At 36.1% G+C, this 20773-nt stretch overlaps 1 protein-coding gene across 1 annotated transcript in view; it reads left to right on the top strand.

The window, feature by feature from the left end:
* Positions 1–20773, top strand: part of TBCD (tubulin folding cofactor D) — a 134531-nt gene that overhangs the window by 55773 nt on the left and 57985 nt on the right. The window contains exons 15-18 of the mRNA XM_076353800.1: positions 175–331; positions 9973–10030; positions 15571–15600; positions 19087–19172. Coding sequence (XP_076209915.1) covers positions 175–331; positions 9973–10030; positions 15571–15600; positions 19087–19172 — 331 coding nt within the window. The remainder of the gene's footprint in view (positions 1–174; positions 332–9972; positions 10031–15570; positions 15601–19086; positions 19173–20773) is intronic.

Consider the following 20773-nt stretch of genomic DNA (forward strand, 5'->3'; position numbering starts at 1 on the left):
TAATCAGCTTCAAAATTAGCACTTACTAAGAGCCATGCTTTCTTTCAGAACACACAACTCCACCCTGTGTCTTTTCTCTAATGATCACTGAATGCTCTTACACCTTTTTTTTTTTTTTTTTGGTTCACTGTATGGTCCTAATTGCTGCTCTTGTACATTTTTTTAATTTCACAGTTGTGCCTGTCATTTTGAAAGCGCTGACATATGACGAGAAGAGGGGGGCATGCAGCGTGGGTTCCAACGTGAGAGATGCAGCGTGCTATGTGTGCTGGGCCTTTGCTCGTGCTTATGATCCTGCAGAACTGATACCATTTATTAATCAGATTTCAAGGTAAGTTGTGGCAATAAGAAACTGAGCTATTTACGTTTAATTTTAAAAATCTATTCAAAAATAGGAGGGAGCTAGAAGTAAATCTAATAGTCTAATTCTGTATGTTCTAGAAGTTAATAATCTAGGAGTCTAATGCTCTATCTTTAAGACATTTAAAATTAGATCACCAAAAGTGATACATCCATTTAGGGGAAATACCTTCATGCTTAAAAAGTAGCTGGTGTGTCCCATATAACATGAATGAAATTCATTGATCTCTGGATATTGTTTGCCAAGGAATAGATATTTTTGTTTCTCTATGATAATTTTTAATAAAGTTTATTGATTCATGCTAACAGATATGCTGAATATCTTAAAGATAAAGAAATGAATATGGGTGGGATGATGATGACATAAACAATACCATTGCCTTTCCATGTAATTGTTGAAGTCTAAAATTTCTTCCTGTTGCAGTATGATGCAGTTTAACTTTTTGGATTGAAATACATCTAAATATTTCCTTATCAAGTGTGATGACTTCACTTCCTTCTGTTTATCTATCATATGAAAACCAAATAAAAATCCAAAGAAATTCACTGTAAGAAGATTCAGAAAAATTAGTGGAGGCTTTGGGTGTGGGGGGGTGTCATCTGTTGTCTGCTTGATCACCTGCTTTATGTTAGCTCGGCAAAACAGATTCAGGAAGTTCAAGAAGATTTGGAACCTTAGTGCAGTAGAGGTAGAAATAACCCCCTAAAATTGGGGAGTTGCTTTATGGAGTCATAAAGAGCTGGAAATATTAGACGAAGGGAAAACTTACAGAAGAAGTAACTTTTTACCTTTTCAGGTGAACACTTGTTTCTAATGATCGAGGAGTTTTAGTACTTTGTCAGATGGGTATTGTGCAAAGAATATAGCATGTCTTTATTGACCAGCTTACAACTTACAAGTTAAGCAGGTTAGGTCTAAACGAATAAACTACATTTCAGCTCTTTGCTAAATAGCCATTTCGGAACCTCCTGGTTCTTCCGTACAAGTTATAATTTTTGTTTTGAAGTATTCCAATTCAAAGATTATTTTGAGTAATAAAATCACTTCTAGTTTCTGAAAGTGGTAAGAACTTGAGCTCTACACAGTGATTCTGAATTCTTAGTAACATATAACTTTTGAATAATGGAGTTTTTATTATAACTAATAAGACTTTTTAGTTAAAGTTAACAAATAATGAGAGAATTTTTTTTCTCTTTTGATACCTTCTGTTTTTATAGAGTACCCCAGTCCAGAATGACCACAGTACTGAGCTCTACTTACAGTTGAATGGAAACACATGCATGTACTTCTTTTTCCATCTGTGGTTTCTGTTTCAAAAGACTTGCAGAAGTAAAATTTTCAAAAGATTTCCGAATCAAAATCTGTGATACTGCAATGGTGGACTAGAACTTGGTGCAGCTTTTCACTTAATACTGATGATATTTTTGCAGATACAAATTGGTTTTACTTCTTTCTTTTTTCTTTTGTCTTGTACTTTTCCTCCTATTTGCTTGTGGGATTCTCTCTTTAGCATTTAGTCTTTCTGTTGACAGCACACTGGCTGACATTTCAAGGTGTCTTTAATGGGTGATTTGCACTGGAAACACAAAGAGGTAGCTTCTAACAGTTTCTTGGCAGACTTTTAGTACAACCATTGATAGCAGCAACTCGGGCATCTTTGTCTCCATCGGAGGGGTTTTGATCAGTAGTCATTTAGTATTATCTTTTTAAAAAGAAAAAAAAGTTTGGACTATACAGTGATTTGTGGTCCTGGATATCTGGTACAATTTCTAGGCGCTGCCTTGCTTCCAGATTGCTGACAGAACTATTTCAATCTCATCCAAAAAGCCTTGTTTGGAAACACAGCATTACTTACTTAGCTCAGCAGGTTCCCAAAGAATATGTGACTTTCTCTTTCTTCTTTAAAACCTGTTTTTAAAGTTCTTTGGGACAGGCCGTAAGCCCTACGTATATATTTTTATTCCTTGATCCTGGTGCACTGTGCCCTTGCTGGTCTCTGCTGTTCTTCATCCTTGTATCCTCACTTTCCAGTGCTGGTCCTTTAATGCAGGTCACACAACAGTGTCTCTTACCTGTGTGGTACTTGCTCCTGGGGTTTTTTGAGACCTAGATAAAATCTTTCTGTCTAAGAACCTGCTGTCAAATTTCTTAAGGCCAAATGCTGTTTTTCTTCTTTTTTTAAGCTGTCATGTCTTCTCTCCAAAGTGAGCAGACAAAAATTCTAAGACATCTTAGCCTTGTGTCTCTGATAAAGCAGTTTCATGTTGTTTTGATGATGTTTCATCTACGATATTGTAGATACTAAAGGAGATGAGTCTTGTAACACCAAGCTGTGCTAGAACATGATGCCATCCACTGTTTCTGGATGACTTTCAGAAAGAGAATGCGGTGCTCCAGAATAGACCTGCTTTAGTTAAGCATGCTAGAAATAGTGATATCTGCCATAGTAAGTTATTAAAGAAATATTTTAGTTTCAACGGTCATATTTAATTCCCTTCTAGCTGAGTTCATGGTAAATTATATATAGTATGAAATTCTTAATATAAAGGTACCTAAAGATGTGTTTGCACAGTGAAATAATCATGTGATTACATCTTGGGTTGTATTCCTATTTTTAATCTAAGCAGCACAGGTAATGGTAGCAATGAAGACACAGTGACACCCATGACCAGAATGTTAACAAATGTTTCTAGCAGGCTGTTATCAGCTGTGCAGAGTTATTTACTGCTATCTTTAAACTCACAGGAATACATTTATATTCTCGCTGCAAACAAATCTTCAGGATGAGTATAGCCATATACCAATATTAAAGTCTTGTTCAAAACTGGTGCTTTTTGCAGATTTGGTCAGCTGCCTTATGAAAATAATTCCTCTGCTTCCATCCTCTGACTTGGTTGAACAACTTTAAGGTTTCTTTTAAAGTCTGGCAAGCTTGTTCCTTGTGAAACTTAAAAAAGCCTAAGTGTGAGTGTGTAAGCCTTCTTTTTATCAGAATTCAGATCTGTTCTGTTTATCAGAATTTTTCTTCTGCTCATGATGCTTTGAGCAATATCTTTCTTTTACTCCTTTCACCCTACCATGGTGCCAAACAATGTTGTTCTTCATACGTTAGATGCAAGCTCACCATTTTGATTTTTCATGGTTTGTGGTATTTTGTTTTACTGTCACAAAGCTGTTAGTGGGAACTTGTGGACAGGTATGAAGGAGGTTATGTTTCTGAAGAAGCTCCTGTCTTTTAGCTTTCAGACTGTTCTGGAAAAAAATTCTTCTTTTCTTTTTAGGAAAGTGTCAAGTGAAAATAATTGATATCTTCTACCTATGGTAGTAATACCAATTAACACTGTGGCTTTGCCAGCTACGACAACTTCAGTTGGTTGGAATGAGTTGGTGGAGTGGAGAGAAACACAGGGTGGACGGCAAGGGGGAAGCTGAAAATTGCTTATGATCGGTTGTAAGGTGTTGTGGTTTGTATATGGTTCGTTTTCTAACAAAGCTACACGGTATTTTAGCAAGTATTAACGCTATATTAAGGCTTTACTTAAGAATCTTTGTAGTTTTGTTGGCCATACCTTTTCTAAATATAATCAACTCTTGAAGGTAGAATTCCCACTCCAAAGAGAAACGGTGAAAAAAAATATTCAAATAAAGTATGACACACAGTTTCACCTATTGTGTCAGCAAGCCGATAATTACATACAGCTTTTTTTTTAAATCTAGCCTTAGGTGTGTCACTGTTTTACTTAAAGAAGAGTCATACTTCTAGCCACAAGCAAATTGTTGCTACCCTTAAAAAATGCAGAACTCAGCATCTTGAAACAAAGTACATAATACCTATTGTGAACTGAATTACACAGCAAAAACATCTGCCTATATAAGAACACAAACTATTAGATTCTTAATAGAAAAATAATAAATCGTTTACCTGAAAGGAAAATACTACCTCCTTAGAAAAATGTAATGAGTGATTGAGATCCTGAACTGTTTGCTTTGTCTTGGTGCTAGAAATTGCAAATGATTTAATCCTTCATTCATGGTCTTTAACACTGCTGTTTAACTGGCTGGAGGAATCCAGATAATGCTGAACTTGAAGCACAAGTAGCTGGTTGCTACACTCAGACTTGAAAGGCAAGGCGGTCATCATGGTAGAGCAAGCGCACTGGTGGTAACTAGAAGTTGTTGAGTTAAACAGTGAGCTGCTTCATGTCTTCCTACTTCATGTCATGGCCTTTGGCACATGTTAGTGTAACTTGTCGGGAAACTCACTTGGGTACCAAAATACAGAAGTAGTATGCTACTTAAACTGGGTCCTGCCCCACAACCCATTCAGACTGTGGTACAGTAGTTACAAATTAAAGGAGAGGGGTAATTTGGTGGTGGGTTTTTTTTTTCCTTTTCTTGCCTGCGAAGTTGTAGCATCATGTAATGGAAAGACATTTTTTTCTCTGTTTTCAGTAGTCAAGGGACATAAGTATTTCACTTTTGACTAGTAAAAAATCACCTTAAACTGCATAAAATCATATTTTTTTCGTAAAATTTATGACTGTTTTAAAAGAAATATCTGTCTCCATATTCAGTGATAGCTGTTTTTTCTCTGCTTTCTTACGAATGTTCTGTTATTAAGTGATGAAATTATCAGAATATTGAAGTTACAAACTTAATTGCTGTAGATCATAGATCAGTCCTTTTCCTTCCTGACCTTAACACTCTTCTTTTAAGGGGGGGGAAGATAGAGAACACTTATTAGAAATACTCGCCTGAGAGTATTTCTGATAGTACTTGCTTGTATTTTTACATGCCAGTATTTTTTCCCTATCCATATTTCAACAAGATACACTTACTCACATTTGCTTATTTATTTTTTAAAGTCTCGTTAAACTGGTTTCTAAAGCCTTGCCTGATCTATTCAAACTACAGGACCACAAAAAGAAAATTCTTGGCAAAGTAGATGAAACTTCGCTTTTATTGCAGGTTAACCTTACTACGTTTTGAAATGCATGTACTGAAGTTGCTATTCAAGCATATCTTTATAAAAGCACTACTTGACCGAGGTTTTTTTCTCTCCCAGTCTCTACATGCATGCTGTCTTTTTAAGCTTACCTATGAGGAAAGTTAAACATAATTTAGTAACTTGGAAATAGGGGTAATTTGATTCCTGCCCCCTTGGGTGTGGAAGTTACTGTCTGTAAAGTGGCAGGTGCACACTTAAGAAGCTGAGCTGTTTTGTTTAAAACCTAAACAAAAAATAAAAAGGAAAACATACTTCTACTCTATTATACAATTATAGTGATTAAATTGTTGCTGGCTATCTTAATTATTTGGAACTGTTGCATAGTCAGAATGTAGTTTCATTTATCTGTCGTTCAATGGTGTAGGTAATCAATAAATGAATCGTTATTTAGAAAGATCTAATTGCTATCTCCCGTTCAGCAGAATACTAATACAAATAGTGCGTACAGTGTAGGAGTGCAGGCGGCTTTGTCTTCCCTGCGGTGGTGCGTTGTTTTTGAAGAGGGGAAAAAAAAAAAGGAAGGTGTGGCTATGGATGAATGATGTAGCTTGCTCCAGGGCAAGATTGTCCTGCAGAATTGGGGAAATCTGAAGCATTGCTTTGAGCTACATCTTGTACCATGATGAAATATTGAGAATAGCTTTCTTCTTTTATGTATTTGAATGTTGCCTTCAGAAGAGAGTTGTGTGCCTACTGTGTCTTGCACTTGTGTAAAGTTATTTCCTGCAGGGGCATCATATGCCTTTTTTTTCTTTTTTTTTTTTTTTTTTTAATAGCAGCATTTGTAACTTGTGTTCTAAGCATTTTTCTTATCGCTCTTTTCTACGTGTGTATTTATTATACTTACATCATTTTACTCCAAAACTTTGGGATTGGAGTAACACACTGAACAGTGTAGGATGTTGGATGGCTAGCAGGAAGTGTAAGAGCTCGATGTGAGCTGGGTTAGAGGGACTGTGAAAGTATGCAGTGTAGAAGTGCATTTCTCCTTTTCTTCAGACCTTCTCCTTGCCTAGATAAACAGGAGGAATTGAATCTGAGACTGTAGTCTGAAGGGCTTTTTCGCTTAGCAGTGCTGGCTGAAGCAGGCTCTTTTGCTTGCTCCTTCCCCTGTGTTGCTCCTGCAGTTGGGCGTAGCACAGCTACATGTGATAAAATGAATGGGGGAGCTTCTCTGGTTTAAAAAAAAAAAAAAGCTAGCAAAAGAAAAATTAATTGAGCCTAGATCTTTTTCATCATCCAGCTCACTGTGTAGCCATTCCAGTTGGGGTACTGGCATGATTGAAGAGGTGCAAAAAGGGCTGTTTGCCGCAGCAGCAGCTCTCAACAGACTCAGGTCTGACTCTGGTCTCGCCTCCTTTTTTTAACTTGCTTGGATTGTTCAAAACCGTTTTGCCTGTGATGATTATTATGCCTTCCCTTCCCTAATGTATAGTAGGGAGGAGAGTTTTCTGTCCTGTTACAACTTAGACTTTTCCCTTTTTTGGGCTCAGGAAGGAAATTTTGGTTTTGTGCCAAATTGGCAAGAGGTTTGAGAGTTTATTTTTTTTCTTCCCACAGCTTCAGGGTGGTATGCTTGAATTAATAGTAGCAAATTCTCAGAGGTTAGCAATAGGATAAGCTTCTTGCTGCTTGTGACTAGTATAGACTAGAAGTGCCTGCTACAGGTGATAAAGGAAATTCAGATTTATTGTCTGGTACATCTGGTGCTTATAAGGAAAGGGTAACCTGATATTTCTGATATTTCTGTGTTCTGATGTCTATCACCTGGCTGGCCTCTGCTCTCTGATTCTTTCTGCCTTGTCGGGGGAAGGTAATGAGATCGGTGTTGGGCTGAGGAGGTGAGCCGCTAACATATTTTGAGTCCTTTTAACTTTCCCTGAAGCCAGTTAAGTGAGTAGTTAGGGGAGAGGGGAAGGGATAGGGAAGAAAGGGAGAACTATTAGTTGACTGATAGAATTGCAACTTGCTTTTTAAAGTCCGTTTGCGTGTGTTGTACACTTAACTGCTTGTCGTGCATACAGGCTAAATATACCTCAAGGAACTACAAAATGTGTTTCATAGAGACTGCAAGATGCAAAGCCTTTCTTTGCTCTACCTGTTAGTAGTCAGGTGTGGTACATTTCGGGCAAGTCAAGACATGATTCTTTAACTAGCTTAAAAAAATATCCCACTTTGTTTGACATAAACAGTTTCTTTATGTTAGGAAATCTTGGTGGAGTATCACATAAACTCCCACGACAAAGCAGACAGGTGAAGACACCTTAGACATGTTTCATCTTAGGCATGTTGCTTTCCTTGCTAATCCCTGTGTTACAGCAGACTGTGCCTGCATTTTCAAATAGGAATTAGCTTGAAAAAAATATTCATGTAGTTTGATAAGTTTAAAACACTTCTATTAAAAGGATTAACATAAAACAGTGACTACAGTATGATTTATGAATATAATGAGGCTACGGGGGCAATGACAAAATTCCTGGGTTTTTTTGTTTTGTTTTTCTTAAACATGGTATTCAGTTGCAGCACTGAATAACTCGGGTGGCATCACATAGACAGTATGTTGTTTTGCTGGTTTTACTTATACGGGTTTGTCTTAAGGTAACATAAGAATAAGAAAGAATGGAAAAGCACAATTTGATTATAAGCTGAACTCTTGTTGTGTATAATAACCTGAAACTGTTTTCCATTATATTTAATAAACCACATTTTAAGTCTAAATATGAAATTCAAAGAGCAGTATTTATTCTCCAGTAATGGTCTTTTAACATTGCCAGTTGAAAAGACTGCATAAATCAGTATGTTAACATTCAATATGTATGTCCTTACACTCATCCCTAAGCGTCCCTTTTGGGTCACTGTGGGAGACAAGGCAATGACTTGGAAGGATTTTGGTCTGACCCAGCACAGCTCTTTTGAAATACTCTGTAACACGTAACTTCAGGGTACCTTTGACACAGTAAGGGCAACACTCTAGATTCTGAGTTTCCTGGCTTGATGAGGGGTTTTTTTGGTGAGTGGGTTTTTTTTTTTTGTTTTCTCAGAAGAGAACAATATTGAAATACTGCATAAGTGACAAAATAATGTTTTATCTTGTAGTCCATATAATCAGAAACATCAGGCAGAAATTGGCTTCTTTTTGCTTTCCAGGATGATTTTCATCCAATCTCTTAGTTTTGAATGTTCTCTTCTATAATTAAAAGATTTATGGGAGCTATTCATGTCATTAAAACTATATACTTCTTAGATATCCTTTTAAAAGGATTTTTAAGTTTCTCTGTATGCCAGAGAAGAAAATTAGCAAACATGGTATGAAGATGATGTATTTGACCCAGCACTTTTTCAACAGTTAGCCATGTATGCTACTTCTAATGGAATGCTTCCTAAACATTTGCTCTTCCGATCGCTATTGTTTGGATGACCTCCTTTTGTCTTATAATCAACTAATGTCTTTGTGGCAGAGAGAGGAGTTGCTCATGCGAGTAGCAATAAGAAAGCATTAACTGTCTTTAGAACAATTTATTGGGATTTATTTTCATTTCATTCTTGCTTTCTGTCTCTTGTTTTCCTTGATGGAGGTAAACTGAAATTACAGAGGCAACATTGATTGTGCATTTCAGTGAATTTTAACACCACAGTATTCTTCACTGTAGGAAACTGATAGCCACTACCCAGGGAAGTTTGATATTATCAGTGTAATTAATAGCTTTGTGCTAAAGCAAAGCTATCGTGGATTTACTTTTTAGCCAGTATTTATTTCCTGTTTTGCCTGGAGTCAATAAATAATGTAATGAAGAGTTTTAGAGTTTGAAAGGAATAATTTTCTGCTTAAATGATTCTCCTGAAGTGATGTTTATTTGTCACTGAAGTTAATTGAATGCTGGAGGTGGATTTCTAAAGTTGTAGACTCCATGTCCTGGGATATATTCTCTCTCTTCTGTTGTGTAGCACATCTTTTAAAAGCAGTTCTTTTGGGGTAGAAGAATTAAACTGTGCAGGGTTACTAGACTTCATGCACAAAGAAATAGTTTTGTATAATCGTGCATCTGTATATCCAGGTCACCTTTTTAAAAAAACTGCTTTGCAATTTATCTTGCAGGTCACTTTTTAGCAGGATTTGCATATCGTTTTCTGATTTTTTTGGTTACTTACAGGATGTGCTTGTTCTTGTAGAGATAGCTGCAAGTTTCCATTGCTTAACTTTTAGTTTTGCTTAAGCCCTACATAAAACTTGCTGTGCATTTGGCTATTTTAATTTAAAATTGCACTGTATGAGTCTCACATTAGAGATGATAGTTATGTCCAAGTTTTAAACTCCTGCTATATTTAAAATAGAAAACCTTTCTATGCAGTTAAAGATATTTGCATACTTCTTGAATTGCTTTGATACAGTAGGATGGTAGTTGTCTGTTTATGCTATGGAATGTCCACAGCAAACTACAGAAACGAGGAAGTACATGGTTATTTCAACTCAAATTTTAGTTTAGAAATTTTTCCTTAGAGGAAATGCTGTGTGTTCTGCTTAGAAGTCTAAATGTTGAAATGATGGCGTTACGCATTTCTTCTCATATTTTTGGTACTAATACTCAATATTTTATTTCCTCAGTGCATTGGTTATTGCTGCAGTATTTGATCGTGATGTTAATTGCAGAAGAGCTGCTTCTGTAAGTTACCACATTGTAGCTTATATGTTTGTTATTTTTTGTTTGTTTTCATTTAATTTAATAATTTGTAGACTTAGCTATGTAGAACCACAGTATATAAGCAATATATTGTGTTGTGAGCAAAAAAGTGCTTTTTTAAATCCTTAGAAGTATGGTGTGAATTTAGATTTGAAATTATACAATCCACAGATCCACATCTTGATTTATGGCCACAGTTCACAATCTGCTGTATTGTTGTCATGATGGATAAGATAAATTATCTAAGAAAGAGCTAGTTAGCATTTTCTAGTCACAATATCAAAGACAAAAGGGTCATTCATAATAGACAAACACTGTATCTTTTTCAAGTCACCAAGCTGGTAAGTTTTGTGAAGTTATACTTTTCTAATTGTTCATTAACTGTTACTCTGTAATTGCGGTATGTTGAAAATTTCTAGAATAACATCTCCCCTTCAAACATATTTTCAGTTATTGTACAAAACTCTTTCCGTAGGGCAGGGAATTTTTATAATAAAGTGATAAATCCATTAGGCAGATATTGTTATCTAGTTAATAGGACTGACACCAAAGTATATTCTGTGGAACCTTTCTGTAGAAAATACGCAGTTGAGAATTGAAAAGAATGTGTGATTTTTCTTAAGAGAAGGGAATTTATGGAGGAGAGGTTATAGAATTTGAGAAAAATAAAGAATGGACATCTTTAAGAATTTAAGTCAGTGTGTTGTATATATTGAACTTGCTTTCTAAAAAAAAAAAAAAGAATGACTTGTCTGTTTCAACAGATAAAACAAGTTATCTTATACAAATGTAAAAAACCCCACCCTATAACTGTATTAACTCAAACACAGGACCGAACAATGTCTGTCAAAGAACCAGGTGTCTCTATTCCCAAGAATAAACTTCACTGTGAATGCATTTAAAAAAAGGCAGTCTTTGCAACATGCAGATTAATTAACAGGTCTGTCTTATTTTTTGACTGAAACTTTGAAAGCTAATGCATTTATACATTTCTCAGGGATACCTGGATAGCATCCTTATTTTTTCTAGCCACACCTCTGCTTGAGAGTTTAAGCTGTTGAACGAAGCTGCAGCATAATTGCTGGGGAAGTGAGTCAGTCGCTTGTGTAATCATATCACAAATCACTTTGTCTAAATAGGTTAAAACCAAAGCATGGAAGCTAAGATGCTGTAGATCACTGTGTACTGATATAACATATTCTTCGCATACTGTACAGCTAATGAATATGAGCAATGCTACTTTCCCCCAAACTTCAAGCCCTAAATTTTAGAAACTGTAGAATTTGCTATTCTTGGCTAATTTAAGTCACTTTGTTTTCCTCTAAGGATTTTATTTAAATAAAGGTAGCTTTGCTTTCCTGAGAACTGCACAAAACATTAAAGAGTGTAGGCGGTGAAAAGGGAATTATTTATTTGCTCTATAGGAATTGTCCTAGGAATCAGTGGTAATATATATAAAGAGGAGAATTCTTTTTAACATGATTGCCACTACAAGTGTACTGCTTACCTTTAGTGGCTTGATCTAATTGTCGTGTGTAATCTTCATTATGTTTCTATGCTTAAACATAAACCAATAGTTTGACCATGAAGTATAGTGCTAAACCAGATACATTTACTAATGCTATAAGCTTAGTGCAGATCATGCTTCCATATTTCAAATGAGTACAAAATACAGTACATTTTCTTCTCACTTTCCTCTTCTACTTTAAACCAAGCTATCGAGCATTCTGCAATTCAGTTATCTCCAGTCAGTTTTTTCATTAGTACATTCTAATTTAGAGCTGGTCAAAATTGGGAATTGCTCTTTTGATATGGATAGTTATGAAAGTACTGAAACCTTTTTTCTTATTTTAGAAAGGCAGGCAAGGAAATATTTTGTGTTTACCGGGCATTACTACAGTTTTGAAGAAAAATACCTGAGAGTCCTAATTATTTCCAATCATTACTACAGTTAAATACGTATTTAAATAAACACGTTTTACTAGATTTTCCATCTATTACAATATGCAATATATTATAATGCAGAGCACCAATAAAACAAAATAGCGTATAGAGATATTTTGAACCCTGAGGTTAGACAGAATAAAACAAGACACTTCTTTTGAAGCTCCAAAAGCATTCTGAGCTGACTTGTGCAACTCTTTCATGAATAATCATTATAAGGAATAATCACATGAATAAGTGATCTCGGATTGGGCTCCATTCAGTTCTGACATGTTAAAGAGAGGGTTTTTTTTTTCCTCTTGGTTGGTTGATAGTTTTTAAAATCATGACTTAGAGAATGTTTTAATATTTTTTCAGTTTTTGTGGGAACAGCAAAGATTCAGGTTACATGGCTAGTTGGTCATCTTGGTTCTGATACCATTGAATCCTGAAATTAAGATCTTTGCATCCAATTTTTCCATCTCCAGAAGGGGATTGTATGAAAAAAGAAAAACTATTATTACAAAACGATTGAAATATTTGGCATCTTTTAGGAATTTGCAGTTATTTGAAAGCATGACTGAAATAGTAACGTTTTCGGTTATTGAAAATCTCCTAAGTATTTTGAAGAAAAATCTTTGGTGAAACAATAAAAAAGTGCTAAAGGAACAAGGAGGGAATTCTGTCAACATTAAATGAGCTCTAGAAAATTGCCTTTTCACTTGGATGAACAATATGTTTCATTATTTTCATATTTCTATTTTGCTTTCTCTCACAAAGCTTTAACGAAATAATATTGTGGGGAAGGTTTTCCTTGTGACTTCTTCTGTGCAATGTACTCCTTCACACCCAGGAAAAATAATTTACCATATCACATTTTTGTTGCTAAAATTGGGATTAGATGCTGTTCTCCTAGAACAGTAATGTGTTTAAGTCATCACAGCTGGAACGTGCATTGTCTACAAAGCCTTCTTAAATCAGTGGTGAAATTTTCCAAATATAACTCTAAACACTCTAGGGTTCTGTTTTTACATTCCTTTGAGGGCTTTTTCTGGTTTTGTTTTAATATCTTGGTTTTCGTTGTAAATTGGCTGAAAACTTATTTGCAGAAGAGGCACCTTTTAGCTTTTTTTTAAAATGCACAACAACAATGCTGAAGTTGAGAGGTTCGTGGGGATGCCTACGAACCTCCCTCAACCTAAGCAACCGGCTGTGAAACAACTTACTATACAGTTTTAGTCTGCAACTGGAAAATTTTGTAGCTACTAGGCTATGTATACAGGAATTTCCTAGTTACCATATTTCTCTTCTTACTTTTATGAATTGTAAATTCATAACACAAGCGTGAGAATCTATTAACAAACTGATAATTTTTCTCCAAGGCTATTAAATGGAAATAATTGACAAATATATTTATAGTAAGGCAATACTATTATCTATCCTTTAACCACTGCTTACAAGTTGTATGGTTTTTTTATAGATAAACTAATCAATTAGGTGTAAATTAACATGTAAATTAGATGCTTAGCATACATCAGATGAATGCTAACTGTTTTTGCCATGCTGCTGGACTATTTCTTAGGTCTTCATGATTGTTTTTCTAAGTAAGTTAGAAAATTAAATAGTGATACAGCAGTGGAATTTTAAAATTCCTACATTAAGTAAACAAACCCTGTGAAATCTTTATGTACAATAGCTGTTTTGCTGCAACATTGTCTATAGGCCCCTATACATCTTTTTCCAGTGATTTTGCCACAGTATATTTCAGTCCTCGGCCTACAGATGTATTGTAAGTAGAATAAAACTTTCACTGGTTTGAGACCAGGCTTACATTATTTGGATATCGAAGTTTCCGATTTAAAAAGAAGGGGGGAAAAAAAAAAGCTTTACAGCTTTTGTATCAGTAAGGCACTTGTCTGAGCAGTACCTTTTTAAAATAAATTGTAGTGCAGTGATTAAACTATTAAATCCCTTGGATACGATAGCTGAGAGTGTCATCCTTGCTGAAACCTCCCTATACTGAGTAAAAGGGTCTCAATAGCATAAAAGGGGATCTAAAGCTAACATGTATGTAAAAAGAAATAAATGATGCAGGGTGACATGAAACGATGTCCTGGCTGGGAGTGTATGTTGGTAGAGAGGTAAGGAGTGAAAAACCCCCATGTCAGAAGCCGGGCTACAGCGTACAATAAAGAACAAGTGTAGGGCATGGCTACAGCTCATGTTCCTGTTCTGGAAGACTGCTTTATGTGTTGCCCAAGGGCGTACCTACGCTGCTGCCACTGCGGAGGACAGCCCATGCAGTTCTACCCAAGGCAATCCTGAACTGGTTAGCTCGGGGCCACTGCTGGCAGTGTGGCTGCAACTGCGAGCAGGCTAAGGTGGGCTCCAAATCCCGCCAAGGTGGTGGGTGAGCGGTTTAGAGTCAGCCTGTGCTACGTGTCCTGCAATGGATAAGCTGCGAGCAGGAGCTGGACTAGCCTGGGCAAGTCTACAGGAACTGCAGTCATTATCCTAAACAGACATAACCTCAGAAATGCACTAAGAGACTCTGACTTCATTAGGGCTTGCTTCACCTGTGTTCTGTGAGTGCTTGCTCCATATGTAGAGTATGATACCTTGGTGAGCTAACGTAACCTTTTGTTTTTACAGGTGGATTACCACAATGGTACTGTATTTATGTAGGAAACACAGAAGCTCTGTCTGTCAAAGTTCTTGTGGCATTTTCAGTAAAGATTGGGACTTCCTCCCTGTATGTTAAATATCAGTTAACTGTCAGGTGACAAGTGCTGTCCATCGCTGGAGATTTGTGTTTGTATACAGAGTGACATTCCCTAAGAGAAGTGTCCAGATAATGATGATCTCTCCTCTGAAAAGAGTGAAAATTTACAGAAGTTTTTATTAGTACTTACGATTGTATATCCTTTTAATGAACAAAAAATAATTGGCTTTTTTGAGAGAGGGAGAAAATTCAAGTAGGGAGTTAAGTAGGTTTTATTCTGTATACCATACAAGTAGAGAGAGTAACTTTATGGTTGTATTCGTTGCATTTTGCAAGATTTTGAGTTTATTTAATGCAAAACACAAGAAGCATACATTAATTTTGTCCTCCGGTTTTATAATTTCAGTGTTTCAGCATGCTTTCAGATGTGTATCTTTCAAATAAGTATTGCATTCTCAGTAATTTTTGTCTGAAGTTTTCATTGACAAAGAATCAAACTTTGCCTACTATTAGCAAATTATGTTGAAGTAGTCAGACAAAAGTGAGCCATCTCAATTTCTGTTGTCTACGGGTATTAACTTTCAATTCCAGCGTGGAGCCTTGTGTCACTACTCAAAAGCACTCTTGCAGGTGTGACTAGTTTAATAAACTTGCGTTCTTAAACTGCTGTCATGCAACATACAGCTTTAAGAACACCAGAACATAGAGATGCAGAAACAAAAAAGCCCTGTGGGCTTGTTCTACTGACAAAGCTTACTTTATTTAAAAAAGAAAAGCCATGGGTCATTTATATTGTTGTGTGTTTTGAATTCATCATCTGGTGTTTATCAAAAAGCAAACCTGACTCGTTTTGGTATGTTTGTTCTCTGTTCCTTAGGCTGCCTTCCAGGAGAATGTTGGGAGACAGGTATGGTAACTTTCCTGAATCTTCATTCATTAGTGCCTTGGAGGTTACTGTAAACGTGTAGTACCTAAAATCAAAATTAGATGCTGTGGCTTCAGAGAAACTGAGTAAAAGGATGTCACAAAGTAATTATTTTTGTTATCAGCAAACAGGTTCTTGTGGAATACTTTTCTGAGATGTGAGTTTTATTCTAGTATTCTAGTTTTGGAGACAGTGAGCTTTCTGGTAATTTTAATTCATTCTGAAAAGCAAAATCAGCATGTATGATGGCCATTACACACCTTGCAAACTGTAACGCTCTTAAAGCAGGAAAAGAGCATTTTTTTTTGTTATTCTTTTGTTTCATTGACTTTCTAGTTTTCAATAGTAGTGGAACAGCTGAAGTGTGCTGCACAATCTTTGCTGTGGTTGGTGATACAACAATGAACTAGGCTTAAGAGTCTTTAACTCAGTATTTGGTTTTGCCTGTTGTACAGTAATACTACCATCTAGATATTTTGAGAAATCTGTTACTTTTGGAGGTACTTAAGTGCTTTGATAAAAAGTATTGTGGTAGGTTCCTATGTAACTTAGCAACAATTAAGTAGTTAAAATGCTCAAACAACTTTGATTTGCAACCTTGGAGAAGAAGCAAATAGGGTAAAGACTTGGATTTCAAAGTTTCGTGGTTTCTCATCAGGAACTAATAAAGCTGAATATACAACTTCGAGGAAAAAAAAGGGGGGGGGGGGGAAATGGTTCAGTGGTTCTTGTGACAGAGTGGGGCATGTGAGCATGGTTAAAGCAAATTTTGTTATCAATAAGCTATTCTTTAAGGGATCTTTGTTAAAATGCTGTCTTGCTTTCCCTGATACCATTCCTGAAGATCTCTGCGTTAAGAGCTGGGATATTACTCCTTTAGAGCTACAGGTATTAAGCAACGTGTCTGTAACTGGTGTATGTATTTCTACATAGAATTAGGTTAATAGCAGAGAAAGAGTGCAAGAAGACTAAGAGGAAGAGGGTAGGTATTTTTGGTGACCTGACCCAACTGAGTCTGTGATAAGTAGAAGCCAGCGTGATTCTTCCCTGGGTCTATAGTTACTGCCCTGGAGAGGTTAGTCATCTCACAGCAACTCAGCCTGATTCCACTTCATGAGGTACTGAATGAAGTAAACCCCTTACTGTGACTTCAGTTCCAGGTGAGATAGGGCTCCTGGGTGCTGCAGGTTTAGAAATGCTTCCATGTAGCAAAAGTCTTGTGGAGTTTTGTATTTCTTAATCAGAGGGGTATAGTCTAAGTTAGTTTACAACCAGAAAGTTTGCTTATTGATTCTGCTTTGATGCAAGATTCAAATTTGTCAGTGTTGGTAGAACACACAACAATTTTACTTTATATGTCGGCATGTTAAAAGAGGAGTTTGCAGAGAAATAGTAAGTTTTCATGGCGTGAAGAATGCTATCAGTCTCCATTTGGTTCCTGTAGAAGTTCAGAAGTTTTACTTACTGAACTATTCCTTACTGCCTAGGAAAATGGTTACTTAATCAGTGGATACACCCTCTGTAGTTCTTTACCTGGATGTAATGTGTTGAAAGAGACACCCTTTCTCTGAATTGGAAGGAGCTAAAACATACTCTCCATCGGAAGTAACAATGCTGGTACTAAATAGGTGGAGGAAAAAGTTGACCTCGTTTACTTCCTGGTTCCTGCCTGCTTCACCTTCGCAATTCAACATGTTCTGAATCCCAGAGCTTGCTTTTATGGCCTCAGAAAAAGAAGCCATTGTAACTTACACTTTATGTGAATGAGAACTTTGAAAATTTTGAAGAATTGTTTTTAAGCATAAATCATGAGACATGCACATACTTCTACTAAGACAAACTTTTATATTGGAGAAGTAAGTTTTAAGTGTTTTGACAGAATAGAAACTGTTAGCTTTTCCTCTGAAGTCTGTCTCTCCCGTCGGCCATGACCTCTGTACTCTTGAACTTGGTTTCAGGAATTTTGCTGTCTCACTGACACGCACTGCGGCACCATGACCTTCGGTGAGATGGCATCAAATTGGCACGCTTACAGCCAAGTAATAGATAGCAAGCTCCAACGAGGAGCTAGAATTGAAAGTGTTTAGCTGTGATTGTCCTTATGTACAGTATGCATTCTTACATATTTAATTGTATGTCGTCTTGTTTGGCTATAAATCATACTGAGGTATTTCTCATGTGTGCATTTTTATCCCTAATCAGTGTTTCATTAGGCTTTTGAAGAGTACATTCATTTCACCATTATTAGAGCTTGCAGGTAGTCTCTTGGATAAGCCATAAATATTCTGTCTATCCTTCTTGGTTCAGTCAGATTCCAGGCCTTGTTTTTTTGGACTGTTGGCATTATGCTTCCCAGAATAAGACCTCCACAGTAGCTGACAACTTCCCACTGCTTGCAATATATACTTCTTCAATTATTCAGGCTTAGATCTAGAGATATTTTCTACTATTTTTGCATGGCTGTATCCTAACGTGGAAGGGATGAGTGAGCTGTAAACAAACAAAACTGTATCATATCCAGAACCTGTACTTCCACATAGCCTTATTGCTTAAATATCATATGATTGTCCCTTTTGTAAGTGAGTGTAGTGTCTTTCAGTTGGCTGTTTTCCATTTGTACTTAATTATGGCTTGTGGAGGCTATGTTGCCTCCTTCGTTCCAAAACACAGCCCTGCTGCGTAATACTGTATTAAATCAGTCATAGCCAATCAAAATTCTGAATATCTGAATTGTATTGCTTATATAAAAGGCAAATTTTTAGGTGGCAATTGCATTTTTAGAAAGATAATTTATTTTCTAAAAACAATTTTTTGAGCAGTGATGTCACAAGTGTGACACTTCTGTAGGATTCAACGTTTCAGGCTTTGCTGGGCACCAGTGTTCTTTTTAAAAACGAACAAACTAACCCCACTTTTGTAGTTCATTAATAAATAAGTCATAAAATATTTGTGTAAGTAGAAACAAATAGAAGTAACTGAAGTCCCATGTATTCTACATGTGATGCATTTCTTGGTGCCTAAATCTCCAATTTTATACTTCATAAAACTCACAGCAGATAACTTGTTCCTTCACATAAACTGAAAACATGTTTACACTTATCTAAACATTCTTTTAGAGAAATCATTTTTTTGTGTATGTACATAGTCATGCATTTACCAAATATATATTTGGACATGACTTGAAGGTGTTAAGATAACTATGGCATAGGTTTTTTTTACCTGCTGCTATTTACTTTGTTTATCATTCACTCATAAGTGAAGCTAGGTATTTTGCTGTTTATATATCCAACATCCTTTATATCTTTAGTACAAGTGATTTTACTATAACTTAGAAATTAAATTGTATTTTTTCAGTGTTTGCAGAGTAGTAGGAGATTTGTTTTCAATAATGTTGCCTATTTGGAAAGTATTTTACATTTTTAAATAAAATTTTCTAATTTTTTTCCCTCTTCCCTATGATGTTTGTAGGGCACTTTTCCACATGGCATAGACATTCTAACTGCGGCTGATTATTTTGCTGTTGGTAACAGAGTTAACTGTTATCTGACTATAAGGTAAGTTTCCAAGGATTAGTTTTCCTAAACATGAGGGACTTCTTTTACATAATGAAATATTTGTCTGGTTGTTTCATCTTACTGAACATTATGTTTATTACTGTTGGCTTTGAATAAATGAAAATTTGATTTTTCTTATTTCTGCATCAGACTGCTTATTATGCGTAAGACATGGTGAAAATGTGTCCGTGATTTTCTTGTCTATGTGGAGGAAGCAGCCAAGAGGCAATATTTGCAGGTGTCACAAAACTGTCGAAGTTGGTCAAGATTAGAGAACACTAGGGGATTTTGAAGAGTTGTAGTAAAAGGAGAGGCTGTTATGATGGCAGATAGACTCTGATGTGGGTAAAAAAGTAAACTAATAGCCATTTAAAAAAATACTTTGCACAAGTTGTTGAATTTGTGGTCTGTGCATAGACCTTTAACTTGAGTGCTTATATTTTTCATAGATAGCTCAGTGAAAATCTAACCACAGTATGCAGTAGCGTTTGAAAAAACAAACTGATCGCTGCAGTATGGAGCCTGCAAAGAATGTAATGGGAAATACCAAAACTGATGTGGTGCTGTTATAAATCAGTGGCTTGTTTTGGAATACTGTGTTCTGTTCCAGTCAGCTATCTGAAAATACAATAATGCTGAAGTCAGGGGAATTCAGAGGCAAGCTGGGTGCACAGGATGACTAAAATGAACATAAGATTGCACTTCCTCATGAGAAGATGAAAAAGACTGAGGGCTGGGTTCTAGCTTTAGTTGTCTAAGACAGGCAGTCTAGCCTAGGTGTCTAGCCTCTCTCCATAGCCAATGCAAAGAGACAGGCACCTACAGAAGGTGATTCAGACCATTTTAAGATAGCTAAGATAAATTGCCCTATGGAGTTGCACGTTGCTCAGAAGCCAACAGGTTAGAAAGGCTTGAAGAGATTATATGCTCCGTTCCACTTTGTGACTTCCAATGAGCAGTTTTTTAAGATAATTTGCACTGGAACCTTCTATCCTCTCCTCAAGTATTTTTTTTATTAATCTGTCCACCTCCATATTGTCCCTTTTTGTGCATAATCATTTCAGTCTGTACATATCTTCACCTTTTACCTACTGTCGTTCCTACTGTCATTCCTTCTGGGGTCCACACCCTCCTCCTACACTCTTCCCCAGAGCCTCTCTTCCCCAGAGCTCCTGCCTACTGAGCTGAGATGAGGAAATGCAGTGGCGTGGTATTCGATGCTGCTCTAGATCCGTGTGGCGTCAATATGATTTTGGAAACTCTAGCTTTTCGTACTAGTAGAAAATTCAAAATACTCAAAATTCACAAAGCAGTTTTTATTTTCTGTCTTTTATAATTTCAGCTTGGAGACTAATTATGTTCTTATTACTTTTTGAGAGCTGAATTGTTAATTCATTAATTATTTAATTAAATTATTATTTAAGTGAAAATATTTTTACTGTTGATTTCTTTCTTCCACTCTTGTGCCTTTCTTTAAATTGTGCAACAGAAAGAATAAATTTGTGAATTCTTTATAAATAATCTTATGCAGTTAGTAGCATGATTCCTTGAAACCACGTTCAGTGTTATTAATCAAACTCTTCTTTGTAAAGTATTTGTCA

The sequence above is a fragment of the Aptenodytes patagonicus genome, chromosome 16, assembly GCF_965638725.1.
Source record: "Aptenodytes patagonicus chromosome 16, bAptPat1.pri.cur, whole genome shotgun sequence".
Lineage (NCBI taxonomy): Eukaryota > Metazoa > Chordata > Aves > Sphenisciformes > Spheniscidae > Aptenodytes > Aptenodytes patagonicus.